We start from the raw sequence: 16,897 nt of genomic DNA on the forward strand, positions 1-16,897 counted from the left end.
GGGCTATGTGGGAGGGAAGGGTTAGATAGATCTTAGAGCAGGATAAAATGTCGGCACAACGTTGCGGGCCGGAGGGCCTGTACTGTGCTGTACTGTTCTGTGTTCTATGATTTTTTTTTCCCCAGAGGGAGGTTGGAATCTGGAACGCACTGCCTGAGGAGGGTGTTGGAGGCAGAGACGCTAACTACATTTAAGAATGATCCATGAGAGCAGTGCGGACAGGAAAGATTTAGAGGGATATAGGCAAATGGGACGAGCTTAGATGGGCATCTGGGTCAGCATGGATGGGTTGGGCTGAAGGTTGTTTCTGTGCTGTGTGACTCAATGACTGAGAGCACTTGGATCGCCAAGGCGATGGGGGCTCCGGACCAGGTGCTGGTCAATGGGATCAGTCGACAGAGGTACTTGGTGGTCTGTATGGCAGTGGCACCACTGAGCTCGTGCTGGCTGCCTCAGTCCCTCTACCCTCTTGTCTTCCTGCCCCTGCCCTCGGAGCCTGACTCTGCCGAATGACGGGGTTGTCCTTACCTTGATGCTGAGGATGTGGGTGCCGGCAGATACCAATTCGTCGGCCAGCTTCAGGTAGTAGTCCAGCGAGTACTTGGTCCTGCTGGTGTCGCAGACGTCGCCGGTGTAGGAGATGGCGGCCTCCACCACCCCGCCAGCATTGCCCGCTGCCTCCATGCCCAGGATCATGTTGGGCAGGTAGTTCAGGGAGTCGAACACACGGAAGATGTCCATTCCGTTCTCCTTGGCCACCTCGCAGAACCTGGCGGATGCAGAACGAGGGTGTTACACCTCCCCGCGACTGGCCCACTCGCAACTCCAGGCCCTTCGGCCCACAGTGTCCGTGCTGACCACGACGGCACATCTGCCTGCACATGGTCCCTGTCCTTCCGCTCCCGGCCTGCCCAAATGCCTCCTAAACGCTGCTGTTATATCTGCTTCCCCTACCTCCTCTGGCAGCCTGTTCCAGGTACCCACCACTCCCGTGTACAAAAACTTGGCTCGTAAATCTCCTTTAAACTTTCCCCCTCTCACCTTAAAGCTAAGTCGTCTCGTATTTGACATTTCCACCCTGGGAGAAAAATTCGACCTACCCTATTTACACAACTCAGTTTTGTAAACTTCTATCAGCCTCTGAAACTCCAGAGAAAATAACCCAAGTTTGTCCAACCTCTCCTTATAGCTCATGCCCTCTAATTCAGGCAGCATCCTGGTGAACCTCTTCTGCACCCTCTCCAAAGCCTCCACATCCTTCCTGTAATGGGGCGACCAGAACTGCACGCAATACTCCAAGCGCGGCCTGACCAAAGGTTTATACAGCCGCATCTGATCCACGGCAGTGTCAATGTTCCATTTGGACTTCCTCGCATCATCTCCCCATGTGCCTGTACCCTTGCCTCTCAGTGCCTGCCCAGCTTCCCCTCGTGAGCTCCCGTGCCTCTGCTTCCCCGTGGGAGTAATCCCCACTCCCCTCTCATTCTCAGGGTGAAGGTTCCCCCTTGCCGCCCCTTACGCGTGACTCTGTGTATTTGGACCCCTCACTGCCCCAGCACAAGCATCATCTCCGGTTCCATCACACCAACGCTTTGAAGCCCTCCAGCAAGTCTCTCTTGCACAGGAAATATCCCCAGCCCGTTCAGAACCGCTAAGAGCTGGTCACACTTTGTGTACCAAAATCCTTTCTATAACACAGAGGCTAAAACTATTCCATTTCCCATGGGGTGTAGCCATGGTTCAAATGTACTTGACATCGTTTCTCTGCTTTTTAATGCTGAAATAAATGCCAGTGTTTGCTTTCTTTTATTTAAGGCCTCATTAACATACAGGGCCACGATGATCGATTTGTGTATCTGTTTCCCTGATTCTCTCTCTGAGACAGATGCTTGTTTTCCAAACAGTATATGACCTCCTTATTCTTCCTGGCTGCAGGCACGGATTTATTACCAACCAATGTTGAATTATATTTTAATTCCACATTTACAAGGGATGGCAGGAGTATGATGGAGTATTAAGATTTACAAGGATGTTGCCGGGACTCGAGGGACTGAGTTATGGGGAGAGGTTGGACAGGCTAGGTCTTTATTCCATGGAGCGTAGGAGGGGTGACCTTATAGAGGTGTGTAAAATCATGAGGGGCATAGATAGGGTGAATGGACACAGTCTTTTTCCCGGGGTTGGAGAATCAAGAACTAGAGAGCACAAGTTTAAGGTGAGAGGGGAGAGATTTAATAGGAACCTGAGGGGCAACTTCTTCACCTAGAGGGTGGTCCATACATGGAACGAGCTGCCAGTGGAAGTGTTTGAGGTAGGTACATTGACAACATTTAAAAGACACTTGGACAGGCACATGGATAGGAAAGGTTTAGAGGGATATGGCCAAACGCAGGCAAATGGGACTAGCTTAGATGGGACTCTTGGTCGGCATGGACGAGATGGGCCTAAGGGCCTGTTTCCGTGCCGTGTGACTCTATGACTTGACGACTAGAACCAACTTAGGTGGCCATCTTGGTCGGCATGGACGAGTTGGGCCGAAGGGCCTGTTTCAGTGCCGTGACTCTACTCCCCACTTGTGGACTTTATCTGTAGGCTGATCCCGTCCCTCTTCCACACATTCTGTACCTATTTTCAACCTGAGGATTGTCTTTCACGCATTTAAATGGGGGAGGCAGGGGGGAAGCTGTACCCAGGAGCGGATGGTTCAAGAACCGACACCACAGGTTTACAATTCTGGGCACACGACACAAGAAGGGTGGGAGGAGAAATTTTTCTTGTTATGTTGGAAGTATTAAGATCTGGAACTAACCACCTGCAGCAGGGTGGACACAGTTAATCAGGGCTTTCAGTAAGGAGTCGGATGGGAACTGGACAGAGAATAACTTGCAGGGCTGTGGGGAATGGTAGGGAAACAGCATTGATAGGATGGCTCTGGTGAGTGCTTGAATAGACGGGCTGATTGGCCTTATTCTATGCTCAGAGATATAGGAACCAAATGCAGCAAGACCGGGACAATATTTGGGGCTGGACTGACAGGTGGCAAGTAACATTTCTGCCACACAATAGAACATAGAACACTGCAGCACAGTCCAGGCCCTTCGGCCCAAGATGTTGTGCCGACATTTTATCCTGCTCTAAGATCTATATAACCCTTCCCTCCCACATAGCCCCCCATTTCTCTATCATTCATGTGTCTAAGAGTCTCTTAAATGTCCCTAATGCATCTGCCCCCACAACCTCTGCCGGCAGTGCGTTCCACGCACCCACTGCTCTCTGTGTAAAAAACTTACCCCTGACATCCCCCTTATACCTTCCTCCAATCACCTTAAAATTATGTCCCCTCATGTTAGCCATTGTCGCCCTGGGAAAAAGTCTCTGACTGTCCACTCGATCTGTGCCTCTTATCATCTTGTACACCTCTATCAAGTCACCTCTCATCCCCCTTCTCTCCAAAGACAAAAGCCCTAGCTCGCTCAACCTATCCTCATAAAACATGCTCTCCAATCCAGGCAACATCCTGGTAAATCTCCTCTGCACCCTCTCTAAAGCTTCCACATCCTTCCTATAATGAGGCGACCAGAACTGAACACAATACTCCAAGTGTGGTCTGAGTTCTATAGAGCTCTAGAGTTCTATAGAGCTGCAACATCACCTTGCGGCTCTTGAACTCAATACTTCAACTAATGAAGGTCTTCTTAGAGAAGATATGAGGAGATTGCCTGGAACATAGAACAGTATAGCACAGGAACAGGCCCTTCAGCCCACTATGTCTGTACCGACAATAGTACCAAATTAAACGAAACTTATCTGTCTGCTCATGATCCGTACCCCACCGTTCCCTGAATGATCATGTGCCTGTCTAAATGCCTCTTAAACACCTCTATCGTATCTGCCTCCACCACCTCCCCTGGCAGCCTGTTCCGGGCACCCACCACTGTCTGTGTAAAAAAAGTTTCTCATTTGTAAAAAAACAAAATTATACTGGATTCTCAACAGATATTGGTAATTAGAATTTTGATAATTAACCAACAGCCCAAAGGGAGAGGGTATCTTGTTTTACACGTGAGTTATGATGTGACATGCTCTGTTTGAACATAGACTTTGTTGCAAAGAGATCTAAGCAATAGAAGCAGATTCAATGGTAGTGTCAGTGGGGAATTAAATAATTACAGAGAGAAAGTGGACTACATGGATAGCACTTCCAAAAAATAGCCACAGATATAATGGACTTAATCTCCTTCTGCGCTGCCCATATTCATTCAAGACAGGAACTGATGGATTCCTGGATATTAAGGGAATAATCGGAAATGGGGATAGTGCAGAAAGATGAGCATCTGCGCAATAGCGACTGTAACAAATTTTACTGTTGAATATAAAGATAGTGGAGACGTTAGTCTTAGGATTAATAAAATGGAGAAGTTGTTATTTCAAAGGGATACAACAAAAGACAGGCAAAGTGAACTGGAAAAACTTTGCAGTATAAATTAGAAGGAAACATTTCAGCTGGGGATTACAAAGGGAAATACATCCCATTAAAAGGCAAAACAAACCAGTCAGTAACCGCACACGCTGCGGAAGGAAAGAGAATAAAGGACAATTAAAATTCTGGGAGAAATGTAGTGTAAGTGCAAATCGGACAAAAGGGAATCGGAAAAAGATTTGGAGTTCGGTAAAGAGAACAATTAAACAGCAAGAAATGACAAAATTAAGTTATACAGGAAGGAAAAAAAAGAAATAGTGTTTCACAGACAGAGAAATATCAAAAGATAGAATCAAAGAATTGTTACAGGACTTTGGTTTGCAGGGCGGACAGAGCTCAGAAGAAGTCCATTTGGCCTGTCAGTTCCATATGAGCAACCCAATCCAACGTGCCGGAGAGGGTGCAGAAGGGATTCACCAGGACGTTGCCTGGATTGGGGGACTTTAGTTATGGGGCGGGGGAGAGTGGACAGACTGGGCTTGTTTTCTCTGAAGCAGAGGAGGCTGAGGGGCGACCTGATAGAGGCGCATGATTATGAGAGGCGTAGATAGAGTCGATAGTCAAAGCCTTTTTCTCCTATGGGAGGGGTAGCAGAAACAAGAGGGCGTAGGTTTAAGGTGAGGGGGGAGATCTGAGGGGTATGTTTTTTAAACAGAGGGTGGTTAACATCTGGAACGCGCTGCCTGAGGAGGTGGTGGAGTCAGATGCAGTCATTATGTTTAAGAGGCATTCAGACGGGCACTTAAACAAGGACACGGTCCTAATGTTGGCAATGGGATTAGTGTAGGTGGACAAAAAGGATGGCATGGCCATGGTGGGCCGAAGGGCCTGTTTCTGTGCCGTATGGTTCTAAAAATCTCTCAGAATTAGGAAAAATAGGATGCTGGGGAGCATTGTGGACCGTTTAGAAACAAATAGTAAGGGCTGATCCATTTTGCTGAGCATAACACAAAAGCAGAGTATTTGCTAAATGGTGAGAGATGGGGTAGTGTTGATGTTCAAAGGGTCCTGTGTGTGCTAGCACACATGTTACTGAAGGCCAACATGCAGGTGGAGCTGGCAACGAAGGGGGCAAATGTCATGTTAGACAGGGTTTGATTACGGGAGTAAGGGGGGGAAGGGATTTATAAGATAAGATATTCATTTATTAGTCACGTGTACATCGAAACACACAGTGAAATGCATCTTTTGCGTCGAGTGTTCTGGGAGCAGCCCGCAAGTGTCGCCACGCTTCCGGCGCCAACATAGCACGCCCGCAACTTCCTAACCCGTACATCTTTGGAATGCAGGAGGAAACCAGAGCACCCGGAGGAAACCCACGCATACATGGGGAGAACTTACAAACTCCTTGCAGACAGCGGCCGGAATTGAATAGTTAGCAAAACTTCTGCCTCACAGCTCCAGTGACCTCGGGCGCTGTCCGTGTGGAGTTTGCACGTTGTCCTCCAGGTGCTCTGGTTTTTTCCCACACCCCAACGATGTGCGGGGTCGGTGAGTTAATTGGCTGCTGTGAATTACATCTGGTGAGTAGGTCAGTGCCAGTTAGCGCGGATGCAGAGACAACAGAAATGGGATTAGTTTAAGTGTGGACTTGGTGATCGTCACAGAGTTGTACAAAACAGAAACAGGCCCTTCGGCCCACCACGTCTGTGCTGACCAGTGGGCACCCATCCACATTAATTCCACCTTCACAAAGCATTTTATACCTGGGTGATTCAAGTGCCCATCTGGACACCTCTTAAATGCTGTCAATGACTCTGCTTCCACCGTGCTCTCAGGCAGTGTGTTCCAAGTCCTCACCGCTCGCTGGGTGAAGAAGGTCCCCCTCAGATCCCCTCGAAATCAGGCTGCACAGTAGTGTAAGGGGTGCACAGTAGTGTAGCGGTTAGTGTAACACTATTACAGTGCCAGCGACCCAGGTTCAATTAAGGCCACTGTCTCCATCAGTGGGAGAGTCCAGGATCTGAGGGCACAGCCTCAGAATGAAGGGGCATCCCTTCAGAACTGAGCTAAAGAGGAATTTCTTCAGCCAGAGGGTAATGAATCTGGAATTCGTTGCCACAGACAGCTGTGGAGGCCAAGTCATTCGGTGTGTTTAAGGCAGAGATCGATAGGTTCTTGATGGGTGAGGGGCTTAAGGGTTACGGGGAAAAGGCAGGTGAATGGGGTTTAAAAAAAAATCAGCCATGATTGAATGGCGGAGCAGACTTGATGGGCTGAATGGCCTGATTTTGCTCCTATATCTTACAGTCCACTGATATCTTTCAGGGGAGGAACTGTACCATCTTTACCCAGTCCGGCCTATGTTACTGACTGTGGTAAACTCTGCTCAGTTACGAGGTGACTAGGTATGGGCAATAAACGTCATTGTCAGTGAGGTCACACAGTCTGTGAACAGACAGAAGCACCCACACATCATTAAAACGTAGAAAGGCACAGAAAATAACTAATGAGGTTTGTGGAAAGCTGACGTCTGGGCAGAAGATCTGCCACAGGGAAGTCCTGCTTGGATCATTGGGAAATTGTGGGGTCCACACCTGAGGAGGTACAGTTAGCAGAGTGTGGGTTGAACTGGACTCTGAGGGTAATTTTTTCATTCCTTTGGGCTCCGAGCGTTCGCTGCCAAGGCCAGCATTTGAACGTCCTTGGCCACTTCCGAAGGCACCCAGGAGTCCAGGCGCAGGCCAGAATCATGAGGAGACGCTGAACAAACTTGGGATGTGCTCCCTGCTGCTTGGGCAGTCTGGAACTAGTCTCTACATCCCTATAGTACTGTCACAGTGAGCCAGATGTGAGGGTAAGAGAGGCCTTTTGTAGCACAGGGATTGTACAGCACAGGGATAGATACGATAGAGGCAGGAAGGTTGTTTCCACTGGTAGGTGAGACTAGAATTAGGGGACATAGCCTCAAGATTTGGGGGAGTAGATTTAGCATGGAGATGAGGAGGAACTGCTTTTCCCAGAGAGTAGTGAATGTGGAATTCTCTGCCCAGGAAAGCAGTAGAGGTTACCTCATTAAATATATTTAAGACACAGTTAGATGTTTGCAATAGTAGGGGAATTAAGGGTTATAGGGTGGAGCTGAGTCCATGGCCAGATCAGCCATGATCTTACTGAATGGCAGAGCAGGCTCGACAGGCCAGATGGCCTCCTCCTGCTCCTATTTCTTATGGTCTTATGGACCAGGCCCTTCAGCCCATCACGTCTATGCTGACCTTTGTGCCCACCTGCACTAATCCCAGTTGCCTGCAGTATCCTTCTACACCTCGCCTGTGTGAGTGTCTGTCGAAGTGTCCCTTAAACGTAGCGATTGTATCCGATTCCGCCACCTCCTCTGGCAGCGCACTCCAGATATCAACCGCTCTCTGGGTAAACAACCTACCCCTCGTGTTCCCTTTAAAACTCCTCCCTCTCACTGTAAACCTACACACTCTTGAAAAGGTCTGACTATCTACCCTGTCTGTGCCTTTCATAATCTTGTAGGAAACGTCTGTCAGGTTCCCCCTCCCCACCACCTCAGCCTCCTGTTCTCCAGGAGGGATGGACCCAGCCCCTCCAGTCTCCCCGTACAACTGAAATGCTCCATCCCAGGCAAAGCCCTGATGAACCTCCTCCGCACCCTCTCCAGCGCAACCACACCCTTCCCATCGTGGAGTGACCAGAACTGCATGCGGTACTCTGGGACAAAGGAGCTGACTCACTTGTACACGGTGTTATCGGGGTAGTTGGTGTAACCGACCGCATTGGCGCCCCGCAGAAGCATCTGGAAGGGGATGTTGGGGATGAGATCTCGCAGCTCCTGCAGGCGCCTCCAGGGACACTCATACAGGAAGCGCATTGCCACGTCAAAGGTCGCACCTGTGGAGAGGGCAGCAGAGACACGGGTCAGTGCGCAAAATGGGATCACCGTCCGACTCAAACCCCACACCGCCGAACTCTGACCCAACATCAGCACAGGCGGGTCACTATTTTGTGATCAGCTGGTTTAACTTGACCCTGTTCCTTCTGTCCTGCGTAATGTTTAGCGTGACGCTATTACAACGCCAGCGACCTGGGTTCAATTCCGGCCATTGTCTGTGAGGAGTTTGTACATTCTCCCTGTGTATCTGCGTGGGTTTCCTCTGGGTGCTCCGGTTTCCTCCCACATTCTGAAGACGTACGGGTTGTGGGCATGCTGCGCTGGCGTCGTAAGTGTGGCGACACTTGCGGGCTGCCCCCAGAACGCTCTACGCAATAGATGCATTTCACTGTGTGTTTCCATGTATATGTGACCAATAAAGAAATCTCTCAACCTCTTTCTCTCTCTTTGCTGTTCTTCAAACTCGCTCCACTTTCAAAGAGTCATATAGCGCAGAAACAGGCCCTTCGCTGCACCATCTCCACGCTTGCCCTTGAGTGGCCCCCCTGTGCTAATCCCAATTTCCAGCCATTCAAGTGTTTCTCTTGATACTTCTTAAACACTGAGGGTCTCTGCCTCCACTGTCCCCTCAGGCAGTGCATTGCAGATTCCAACCCCGCCTCTGGGTGAAAATGTTCCTCCTCAGATACTTCCTAAAACTTCTACCACTTACCCTAAACACGTCCTCTGGTCTTACACACTTCTGCTCTGGAGAAAAGTTTTCTGCCATCTATATTGCCCCTTGTCTCATCACTTCTCTCAGGCCGCCCCCTCGGCCTCCCCTACTCCGGGGAGAACAGACCCAGACTCTCCAGTCTCTCCTCAGAACTGAGATGCTCCATCCCAGGCAATGTCCTGGGGAATCTCCTCTGCACCCTCTCCAGTGCAGTGACATCTTCCTGTAGTGTAGTGACCGGGACTGTACACAGTGCTGCAGCCTCACCAGTGTCTTACTTATCATATCTCATCTCCTACATCCCTATTCAACAAACACTCAGGGTCCCACCACCGCCCACAGGAATCCGGTCACCAAAACAACCCTCCACCTTCACCTCCTATTACAGAGCCATCTTCAGAACCACTTGGACCAGTTTCCCACAGGGAAACTTGTCAAAGGCTTTACGGGAGTCCATGTAGGCAGTGTTAGTCACACTGACCGCCCCCCCCCAATCTATTTCGTTATTTCTTCAGAAAATGGAATCAGGTTTTTCAGACAGGACTCCCACAAACAAAACCGCGCTATCTTCAATTCGTCTCCGCCTTTCCAAGAGGGGATTAGTCATGTCCCTCGGAGTTTTTTTCTGATAACTTCTGTACTAATGACGCTAGGCTCCCAGATATATTATTAGCTGGCTTATCCCTGCTACCCTTCTTCAATAAGGGTACTATAGTTGTTGTCCTCCAGTTATCAGGCACATCATTTGTGGCCATTAAAGGTATAAATATCTCTGTCGAAGCTTCAACATCTCCTTCCTAAGCCCTGGAGACTTATCCCCCTTTAGCTCTCTGCAACCTCCTCATCATCCCCCTCCCAAAACGTCCAGGTTTTTCCTCATATTCCCAATGACTGAGCAGCCATAGTGTGACTGCGAGGTACCATTCTGTTGTGCCCTGTCGGTGGAACCGAGAGAGTGCCCCGGTTCCGTGGTGCCCGCCCACTAGACCACTGGCACACTCGGCGCCCTTCCCCAGCGAAGGACCCACGCCCGGAGTGTCCAGCACCAGTTACCGCCAACCTGTACCTCTCCTGGGAGGCACGACTGGAGGAGCTACCTGGTCTACAACCATTCCTGGGAAACAGAAGAGAAAGAACGGACTGCAGATGCTGGAATCCAGATGAAAAACACGATGATGCTGGAGGAACTCAGCAGGCCAGGCAGCATCCGTGGAGAAGAGCAGGCGGTCAACAGAAGCATGGCTCAACGTGAGAAGGTTCACCAGTGTCTCACCACAGAGGAGGTTGGATCCGAGACCATGGGTTCCAAGCCCCCACCCATGGGTAAAAATACTTCTCCTGAACCCTCAGTCATAGTCCTGGAGTCGTATAGCACAGAACCAGGCCATTCGGCCCTTCACGTCCATGCGGCCATCAGGCACACACCTACACTCATCCCATTTACCAGCACTTGGTCCATGGTCTAGGTTCACCCAGAAACTATGTGACGGTCTCCGCCTCCTCCACCCCCCTCCCCCACCCCTCGGGCGAGTGCGTTTCAGATTCCAACCACCCTCAGTTGAAAGAGGTTTTCCGCAGGTCTGACCCTCTGGGTTTGGACGTCTCTGTTATGGGGAAAAGTATCTGATGATCCGTCCGATCTACACCCCTCGTAGTTCTGTGCGCCTCTGTCGGGTCTCCCCCTCAGCCTCCTCTGCTCCAAGGAGAACAAACTTAGCTTGTCCGGCCTCTCCACACCACTGAAACACTTCGCCCCAGGCGACATCCTGGTGAATCTCCTCCGCGCCCTCTCCAGGGCCTTCTCCCGATTACCCTAACTTGGTTCTGTGCTCACTGAGTCTGCCAATCGAAATACGCCATTCCTGCCTTAATTCACCTCAGTGAAGTCTCTCGTTTATTCCGGAGAACACAAGCCCATCGTAAGTACAGTTCTCCGTCACTGGCAAGCCTCGGGATCCTCCTCTGCACCCATCCCGTCCGCATCCTCCTGGCACAAGGAGGTCGTCAGCAAGGTTAGTGCCCGGCAAACCACGACGCGATGGATTTGCCCTCACGGATCAGATGGAAGGGGCACTGGACTGCTTTAGATGAAGGCAGTGTGACTTCCGTTGGGCGGGTGGGGAGCTGACCTGCATGATTCACAGAACTGTTAAGGCACAGATGGAGGCCATTTGGCCCACTGAGTCTGTGTCAGTTCCTGGTAGAGAAATCCCGTCAATCCCATCAAATGGGACTAGTTCCGTTGGGCAAGTTGGACTGAAGGGTCTGTATCCGGGCTGTATGACATTGTGATCCCATTCCCTGGCTCTTGCTGCACATCCCAGCAAATTACTCTTCCTGCATTCAATTCCCCTCTCCAGACCCCTGGCTGACTGTTTCCAGCTCTGCGGGCAGGGAGGTCCAGTTTCTGTTGCTTGTGTTTCAACGCAGCGGGTGGTGCCGTTGCCTCCCAGCTCCAGAGACCCGGGTTCGATCCCGACCTCAGGCGCTCTGTGTGTGTGTGTGTGTGCGTGTGTGTGTGTGCGCGTGTGAGTGCGTGCGCGTGTGCACGCGCGTGTGTATGCATGTGTGTGTGTGAGTGTGCATGTTTTGCATGTGTGTGTGCACATGTGTGCGCACATGTGTGCATGCGTGCGTGTGTGTGCGTGTATGCATGTGTGTGTGGAAGTTTGCATTTTCTCCCCGTGACCACACGGGTTTCCCCCAGGTGCTCCGGTGTGGGGTCGGTGGGTTAATCGGCCACTACAAGTTGCCCCCGTGTGTGGGTGAGGGGTAGAATTTGGGGGGGAGTTGATGGGAACGTGGGGAGAATGAAATGGGATTGGGCGTAGGATCAGTGTAAATGCGTGATTGACGGTCGGCATAGACTCGACGGGCTGAAGGGCCTGTATGACACTGATGTTGAGGTTGCAGGGTCCACATACAGAGAGCCTCTCCCTCCACATCAGCCCTGCGGGAGGACCCTCAGCTTCCATCGAATCCTTCACCAGCACATTCTCAGCAACTACGGCTGGGCATTAAACGCGTCCTTGCTAGTGACACCCACATCTCATACACATAAAAAAGCAAAATCACTCATCCCACTGTCTCTGGATTTTAGAAACCTTAATTGAATGAAAACGATCGTCAGTTTCCTTGGAAACCACTGCATAGTAACAGTGCCACAGTCAGCCCAGCTTTGATATGATCCTTTCCAAAGGCGGAACAAGATCTCTGTTTCATCCATAATAAATTGCCGGTGTGGATGTCAACTGGTAAAAGACAGCTGGGCTTTGCCGTCTTGTTGACCTGTTACATGGGAAAATGAGCTTCAATGTACAATATCTCCGGCGCGGGTGGAGCCGCAGCCTCACAGCTCCAGAGACCCAGGTTCAACCCCGACTGCTGGCACTAGTTTGCGTGCTCCCTCTTGTGACGGTGTGGGCTGCTCGGGTTTCCTCCCACAGACGTGCGGGGTCGGTGGGTTAACTGGCCGCTCTGAGTTGCCCCTGGGGTGTGGGTGAGGGGTAGAATCTGGGGGGGAGTTGACGGGACAGTGGAGAGAATGAAATGGGGCCAGTGTAGGATCAGTGGAAATGGGTGAGTGATGGTTGACGCAGACTCAGTGTGCGGAAGGGGACACAAGAGACTGCAGATTCTTCTCCGCAGTAAATACTGATGAGAGGTCTCCATTAAAAACCTCACCCATCTCCTGTGTCTCCACATACAGACGCCCATGCTGATCTTTAAGGGGATCTATTCTCTCCTTAGCCACAGAACATAGAACATTACAGTACAGTACAGGCCCTTTGGCCCACGATGTTGTGCCGACATTTTATCCTGTTCTAAGATCTATCTAACCCTTCCCTCCCACATAGCCCCCTATTTCTCTATCATTCATGTGTCTATCTAAGAGTCTCTTAAATGTCCCTAATGTATCTGCCCCCACAACCTCTGCCGGCAGTGCGTTCCACGCACCCACCACTCTCTGTGTAAAAAACTTACCCCTGACATCCCCCTTATATCTTCCTCCAATCACCTTAAAATTATGTCCTCTCGTGTTAGCCACTGTCACCCTGGGAAAAAGTCTCTGACTGTCCACTTGATCTATGCCTCTTATCATCTTGTCACCTCTATCAAGTCACCTCGCCTCCTCCTTCCCTCCAAAGAGAAAAGCCCCAGCTCACTCAACCTATCCTCATAAGACGTGCTCTCCAATCCAGGCAGCATCCTGGTAAATCTCCTCTGCAACCTCCCTAAAGCTTCCACATCCTTTCTATAATGAGGTGACCAGCACTGAACACAATACTCCAAGTGTGGTCTGAAAGAGACCTGAGAGGTAATTTCTTTATACAGAGGGTAGTGAGTACCTGGAACGAGCTGCCAGAGGAAGGGGTCAAGGCGGGTACAATTGCAACATTTAAGAGGTGTTTGCATAGGTTCACGGAGGGGAGGGGCTTGGAGGGTTATGGGCCGAATGCGGGCAACTGGGACGAGCAGAGAGGATGCTGCGGTTGGCACGGACCGGTTGGGCCGAAGGGCCTGTTTGTGTGCTGTATTACTCAGTGGCTGGCCACACATTGTCGCTCTGACATTGCTGCATTCCCCCAGTACTGCAAGGGGAGTATCAGCTCTCATTATATGCAGGCCTCGTCGGTGGTACTCAACTGAACACTCTGGTGCAGCGATTCAATCCAATCTCGTTTAAATTGGATTCCACTGCTAATGGCACAACAGTGCTTACAGAACCTGCTGACACATTATACCTTCGGTCAAGTTGATCAATAGGCCCTTAATCTGCCGAATCCCCCAGGTATTAGGACTGTGCTGTGTTATCACAAGTCTATCAGGAGGTTTCTGCAACAGAGATTGAAACAGAAGGAAGACGGAATGAGTCTGGACAGGAAAGAGAGAGATGTGAGATGCAGACTAACACTGTTCTGTCACACACGTTGGCGCAAGCTCAGGATGCGGGAGAGGTACATTGGGGGGGCCTTCCGGGACCGGTGGGCACCACAGGGGCTGGAGAGTGTCCTGGATAAAGATCACTGTGCTGTGATTTGAAGCTGTAAATTGTGCAAATAGTGGAATATAGTAAAATGGAGATTCTGCAGAAGCTGGAATCTGGAGCAACACACACAAAATGCTGGAGGGACTCAGCGGGTCAGGCAGCATCTGTGGAGGGAAATGGACAGTCGGCGTTTCGACCTGACCAGATGAAGGGTCTTGACCCGAAATGTCGACTGTGCATTTTCCTCTGCAGCTGCTGCCTGACCTGCTGAGTTCCCCGATCGCTTTATAGGATATCTTTATTAGTCACATGTACATCAAAACACACAGAGAAATGCATCTTTTGTGTAACGTTCTGGGGGGCAGCCCGCAAGTGTCGCCACCCTTCCGGCGCCAACATAGCACGCCCACAACTTCCTAACCCGTACGTCTTTGGAACGTGGGAGGAAATAGGAGCACCCGGAGGAAACCCACGCAGACACGGGGAGAACGTACAACCTCCTTACAGACAGCAGCCGGAATTGAACCCGGGTTGCTGGTGCTGTAATAGCGTTACGCTAACCGCTACACTATGTGTTGCTGTTGTAATAATGTGATGCTGTAATCATTGAATAAATCTCCTTTTATAACAGGAAAAAAAAGGCCAGCATGGGTTTGACATGGAGTGAAGCTCCATCTGCACCTCCCTTCAGTAAAAATAACTTTGTCACACTTTATATTAAACTGCAATCCTCCCTGCCTTGGATGTACTTTAGCCCCTGGCGTTCTCACCGGTCCTGGAAGGCCTCCAGAGAGCCATTGGATGCCGCGTACTCCCTCTCTAGGGACACCCAGGCATGGGCGTATCCTCAGAAGAGGGATGGGCAGTCGGCTCGGGAGGAACCCCCCGACTGCCTGGACCTGTGAAGGGCCATCTTGGCCAGGCCCAGGGGCAGGCAGACTGACGGGGAGGTTCCCTTGACCGACCCAACCCCACACCTCCTCCCCCGCCTCCACACCAGGTGTCCAAAGTTCAGGAGTGTGGGGGCTAAAGTGCGGCTAGAACTTGAGGAGGAGTCCCTTCAGATACTCAGACGGGCTGACACTTCCCACACGTGGTATATAGATGGAACACGGACTCCTCCAAGCCGCAGAAATGCAGGTAGCCTTGGAGAGAATGAACATACTCATCTGTTACATGGGATCGCTCTGTGCAATGTTGTCCCCTTCCCCCCAGGTCCCCGATGTAAAGGGGGAGGACTCCCGCATAGAGACACCTCCACCGGGGACCCCCCACACCGCCGGACTGCTAGGGCGTCTCCAGACGGCAGACGAGGGCGAGGAATTGGAGAATGTGAAGGAACAGCCCGCAAGGAATGCTCCACGCAGTACTGTGGCTGGTGTTGTGTAGGACTGCCTCCTGAGGTGGGGGGGGGTGGGGGTTTTCAGGGCCTGGGCCTGGACAGGAGGTTCTGGACGAGGGGCGATTCAACTCACTCGGGATCAGTGAACCAGAGAATCAGATTCAGTGAATCAGAGCTGAACCCCTTTGACAACCACAGGGACAAGGCTTTGGCCACGAGCCTCAAAGAGGAGCACCTTGCTCCTCCACTGTTCTGTACATCCCTACATCTGCCTACCTGGGCAACTAGAATGCCTTCCTCGGCAGGCTGAGACCATCCTGACTGGGGGCAACCGTGTTCCCAGAGCAGGGGCAGCACAGGTTAGACACAGTCCACTACACCCTGCAGCTTCTTACGTTCCTGTACATTCGAACTGCCGTCCCAGACCGTGATGCAACCCATCAGGATACAAGAGTACATCTGTAGAACACACTTCTATGTTATTTATTGGGAACATGCTTCAGCCAAATGTCACAGGTTTGGCACGTTGACCTTTATCAGTCAGGGAATGGTAGTGGACGCAGCCCAATACATCACGGGCACGTTGGAAGTATCTACAGGAGCAGCGGCCTCAAGAAGGATAAGATTCTTGGATCAGGATTTATGGAGAAGCATAGGCTGATTGGGACAGTCGGCATGGCTTTGTGAGGGGCAGGTCGTGCCTCACGAGCCTGATTCAATTCTTTGAGAATTTTTTACTACCTTGATGTACTTTATGTACAGAATGATCTGTCTGGATGGCACGCAGACAAAAGCTTCTCACTGTATCACGGCACACGTGACAATAATAAACCAATTCCAATGATGAAGCCCCCAGCTGAGGGAGGTCAGGCAGCCAGTAGTGTTGCTACAACCCATTCCATGCTCTCACTTGTGAACATACTCACCTTCACAACTCACATTTCAGACTACACACCATCCCCGGTTATGAACACCCTACTTATGGACCCCCTCCCCCCCACATACAAATGAGCTCCAACGATATTATTGGATTCAAAAGTTTGACGTAGGTTCCTCTGGCATCTCGATGTGTTGTTCATCCAGACTCCAGCATCTATCGTTCCTCTGCTTCTCTAAGCCAACTCATGTTGGACGTCTTGGGAGTACTCGGGGCTCCCAGCCCACGGTTCAGCTGCAGCCTTGGAGAGTTTAACCAGAGGAGGCTTTTATTCTCAGCTCCCAAGTTCTGTGTGAACTGCAAAGGGCCCTTCCCCCCAGACATTCCTGCCCAGACATTCCAATGTTCCGGCTACCTCCCACGTGCCGATCGGTGGGTTAATTGACTGCTTTACCTTGCCCCCCCCCCAGTGTGTGGGTAAGGGGTAGAATCTGGGGGGAGTCGATGAGAATGTGGAGGGAATAAAAAAAGGGGACCAGTGTACATGGGTGAACAGAGAACAGGGACAGGCCATTCGGCCCACCATGTTGTACTGAATCAACGTTCCTTCCTACTGACGGCAGAACTACTTCCC

At 50.9% G+C, this 16,897-nt stretch overlaps 1 protein-coding gene across 5 annotated transcripts in view; it reads right to left on the minus strand.

Annotated features, from left to right (window-relative positions):
• Nucleotides 1-16,897, minus strand: part of LOC127587059 (pyruvate carboxylase, mitochondrial) — an 859,607-nt gene that overhangs the window by 66,945 nt on the left and 775,765 nt on the right. For all 5 annotated transcript variants that reach the window (XM_052045231.1, XM_052045229.1, XM_052045232.1 and 2 more), the window contains 2 exons: nucleotides 8,182-8,338; nucleotides 529-769 (listed from right to left, as the gene is read on the minus strand). In XM_052045231.1, coding sequence (XP_051901191.1) covers nucleotides 529-769; nucleotides 8,182-8,338 — 398 coding nt within the window. The remainder of the gene's footprint in view (nucleotides 1-528; nucleotides 770-8,181; nucleotides 8,339-16,897) is intronic.

The sequence above is a fragment of the Pristis pectinata genome, chromosome 38 (genome assembly GCF_009764475.1).
Source record: "Pristis pectinata isolate sPriPec2 chromosome 38, sPriPec2.1.pri, whole genome shotgun sequence".
NCBI lineage: Eukaryota > Metazoa > Chordata > Chondrichthyes > Rhinopristiformes > Pristidae > Pristis > Pristis pectinata.